The sequence below is a fragment of the Passer montanus genome, unplaced genomic scaffold (genome assembly GCF_014805655.1).
Source record: "Passer montanus isolate IOZ18808 unplaced genomic scaffold, ASM1480565v1 scaffold1273, whole genome shotgun sequence".
NCBI classification, from domain to species: Eukaryota; Metazoa; Chordata; class Aves; order Passeriformes; family Passeridae; genus Passer; species Passer montanus.
In genome coordinates, this window is record NW_024359533.1 from 1 (window position 1) to 4,011 (window position 4,011).

Genomic DNA, 4,011 nt, shown 5'->3' on the forward strand with positions numbered 1-4,011 from the left:
TTTTTTAAGCATGATTTACATTTGATCAACCTGAAATAGTTGGAGATGAAATTATCAAAGGGCACCTGTGTGGTTCTACCTTGTCTGACTGTCCTGACTACACAGGGAGCCCTGTTTTCCCTGTGGGCACCCAGCGGTCAGTCTGAAAGCAGTGCTGAAGATGAGGCAGTAACTCAGCAGCACACACCCAAACGAAAAAAAATATTTAGGAAAATTCCCTCATAGGAACAGAAGTAATTTTGAGGGGATTCCAAGTAAAATACATAGGATTGACTCCGAGAAGTTGGTCCCAATTTGTCAATGTCTTCTTTCAACAGTCCATGATTACCAGAATGAAGAAATGTCCAATCTGGCAGTGCCATTTCCTTCCCAGACAGGTGCCAATCCTCTATAAATACCCATACTCCAAGGCAGCAAATGTCCAACAGCAGCTCCATCAGCCACTTCCTCCTGCTGGCATTGGCAGACACGCGGCAGCTGCAGCTCCTGCACTTCTGCCTCTTGCTGGGCATCTCCCTGGCTGCCCTCCTGGGCAACGGCCTCATCATCAGCGCCGTAGCCTGCGGCCACCACCTGCACACGCCCATGTTCTTCTTCCTGCTCAACCTGGCCCTCAGCGACCTGGGCTCCATCTGCACCACTGTCCCCAAAGCCATGCACAATTCCCTCTGGCACACCAGCAACATCTCCTACTCAGGATGTGCAGCACAACTCTTTCTTTTGTATTTCTTCTTATCAGCAGAGTATTTCCTCCTGACCATCATGTGCTACGACCGCTACGTGTCCATCTGCAAACCCCTGCACTACGGGACCCTCCTGGGCAGCAGAGCTTGTGCCCACATGGCAGCAGCTGCCTGGGCCAGTGCCTTTCTCAATGCTCTCATGCACACAGCCAATACATTTTCCCTGCCCCTGTGCCATGGCAATACCCTGGGCCAGTTCTTCTGTGAAATCCCACAGATCCTCAAACTCTCCAAGCTCCCATGCTCAAATTCCTACCTCAGGGGACATGGGCTTCTTGTGTTTTCCATCTGTGTAACATCTGGCTGGTTTGTGTTCATTGTTTTCTCCTATGTGCAGATCTTCAGGGCTGTGCTGAGGATCCCCTCTGAGCAGGGACGGCACAAAGCCTTTTCCATCTGCCTCCCTCACCTGGCTGTGGTCTCCCTGTTCATCAGCACTGCCTCATTCACCTACCTGAAGCTCCCCTCCATCTTCTCCCAATCCCTGGATCTGGCCCTGTCACTTCTGTACTCGATGGTGCTTCCAGCCCTGAACCCCTTCATCTACAGCCTGAGGAACCAGGAGCTCAAGGCTGCCCTGAGGAAAATGATGACTGTATCTTTTCAGAAACATTAAACTTTTCTGCTCCAGAACCTTCAGAATGTAACTCTTTACAATCTTGGCCTTTTTTCCCTATTTGTCCATTTTGTCACTGGGACCTTTTCTTATTATTTTTCTGGTGTTAAAATGTTTTTTATAAAATACTGTAGTAGTACTACTCGGAGCATTTCTACATGAACTTCTACCTCTGTTTTGTAACACAAAGACTTTTGTAGGCTTGTTCCCAGTGCTTTTCAATAAAAACAAGTGGTTTCCCTGGCTTGTGTGTCCAAGGCATTCCCTCAGCCCTTCTCTGGCTCTGCACGGGCAGTGCCTGTGAGCAGAGGTGGAGGGAAGGGGCTCCCAGCACAGCAGCATGGCCAGGGACAGTGGCCCTGGCTCTCCCCACATCTGCTCCTCCCAGCTCCACACTCCCCTTCCCAGCCCTGCTGTGGGTGCCAGGCCGGAGTGCTCTGGCAGCTTGGTCACTGTCCTGCTGCGTGTCCGTGCTGTGCCCTCAGGCAGGGACAGGCCATGGGCACTGCTGGGACACAGCTGGGCTCCAGCACAGCAGCTCCACCAGCAAAGGGCATCTCCTGAGCACAGGGCAGGAAGGCTTTGCCCTCTCTCCAGAGCTGCTGTCAGCAATGTGCCCCAGGAATGCCCTGGCACAGCAAAGCCCAGTGCCCGGGGCAGAGGGGGAGTGTGCAGGGGGGACACGCAGCAGTGTCCTGGCACAGCCAGAGCTCCTGGCATGGACCTGAGGGAGCAGCAGAGCAGGGCCTGGGCTGTGTCTTTGTTCTGGGTTCAGCCTGGGAAGGTGCCCCAGGGCAATTGTCCCACACCAGCCCCTGCAACCACCATTGCCAGCACTGGCCTCTCCCCCACCTGCAGGAGGTTGTTTGTCCCTGCACGGGGGGACACCAAGTGACCAGGCCAGCAGGCCATGTTTGCTCTGTACTGAGGAGATTTCAGCAGTGCATCATGCATGTATGGGGAGATGAACCTGAGTGAGCACAATTCCAGGGGCACAAACAATGCCTTGAGGCCTCTTCACTCTGAGAGTTAAGTCCTCTGCAAAACCACCTAAATTCTTTGCTGGGATGTGCTGAGGATTGCATGAAGACAAACATCCAGGGGAGTGAAGCTCCAGAGAAAGTGCTCAGGTGTCCTGGGGTGACTTTGTGATGCCGAGTTATATCCCCACACAGCTTTTAGCCCAGAAATAAGTACTGCACCTTTAAGACTGCTTCCAAGAGCAAAGGCAGGGAAGTCACAGCATGCAGTTTGTATGTGCAGAAGCTTCATTTTCACTGCCCCACAATTCTTTCTCTCTCTGTTGTTCTGCAGCACAGACAGCAAGCAGGAGAGAGTTCTCCTTTGCTTTGAGTTTGTTTATTGTTTCTAGCTGAGGCAGAGAAGTTCCCCAGACTGGGGCTGTTCCTTTCCTTGGAACTGTTCAGCCCTGCTCTGTACCATGAACCTAGAAGAACACTGGGAGCTCACGCCTGTGGCCCACAGGGGCCTAGGACACGGTGTTCCAGCACTGGAGGGACTGATGGAGACTGAGGGAGCCAAGTCACAGCCCATGGAAGGACTCTGGGAACCACAGAAGGCCTTTCTGAATTTGCCATCTCTTCAGAACAGCAAGAGATTTCATTGTTTAATATTTTTTTTCCATGTTTGTGAGTACTTTGCTTGTTAAATAAACTGGTTTTTTCCACTTTTCTGGAAGGAGATTTTTGCCTCCTGAACTGGTGAGGGGAGGGGCAGGTTGAATTTGCTTTCCATAAGGACCCTTTGGAGGTTTCCTCATTAAATTTGACCTAAACTAGGACATCAGGGTTGCCAAGGACTGCACAGAGACTCCACTGGAGTGGGGGTCTGTGGGAAGAAATCACAGCTGCCTCCCTTGTGAACCACCCCAAGGACCTGGACAGGGCTGTGCTGTGTTCTGGGCACTGAGCTGGAACTGAGGGATGTGCAAAAGGCCTTTGGTGACAGGGCTATTGAGAAGGCTGGGCAGTGTCATTGTGAGACCTCTCTTAAACCATTGGAAAGGCAGAGCCATCCCAGAGGGTCCTGGGCACTTGGGAAGGGCAGACATGGAACCTGTCTGCAAACAGGGCAGGGAGGAGGACTGGGAGAGTCACAGCCTGGTCAGGCTCAGGAAGGAAGGGGATGTGGCAAATCCTCCTGCAGCTGCCATAGTGTCACCCTGGTCTCTTGGATCTCCAGTATCAAAATGGGCAATTGGTCACAAGCAGCCCTGCTGTGTCACCATGAATATTTGGTTCCATGGGGCCCTGCAGTGTCACAATGGCCCCTTGGTTCCACAAGACCTCGCTGTATAACAATGGCCCCTCATTTCCATGAGGTTTTGTACCGTCAACAATGGTTTCCTTGGTTCCATAGTGTGAAAATGGCTGCTTGGTTCCATAAGGTTCCTGAGTGTCCCAGTGGTCTCCTTGGTTCCATGAGGCTCTGCAGTGCCAAAAAGTCCCATAGTTTCCAGGAGCTTCTGTCCTATCAACCATGTCCTTTGTTCCAATGAGGCCGCACAGTGTCACAATGGCCCCTTGGTTCCATGAGGTTCCATAGCATCACCAGGGTGATGCTTGGAATGGATGCTTGGTTCCATGAGGTTCCATAGCATCAGCAGGGTCTCCTTGAATTCGCAGTATCTCT

General features: G+C 52.0%; 1 protein-coding gene across 1 annotated transcript; it reads left to right on the forward strand.

Moving 5' to 3' along the window:
* The first annotated feature begins 414 nt into the window (after positions 1-414).
* Positions 415-1,359, forward strand: LOC120497309 (olfactory receptor 14J1-like). Its single transcript, XM_039698585.1, has one exon. It carries the CDS (start codon positions 418-420, stop codon positions 1,357-1,359), a length of 942 nt encoding a protein of 313 aa, XP_039554519.1. The 5' UTR covers positions 415-417.
* The last annotated feature ends 2,652 nt before the right edge of the window (positions 1,360-4,011 follow it).

What these genes read in the sequence shown, in the direction of transcription:
- LOC120497309 (XM_039698585.1), top strand. Translation starts at nt 418, where the DNA reads ATGTCCAACAGCAGCTCCATCAGCCACTTCCTCCTGCTGGCATTGGCA.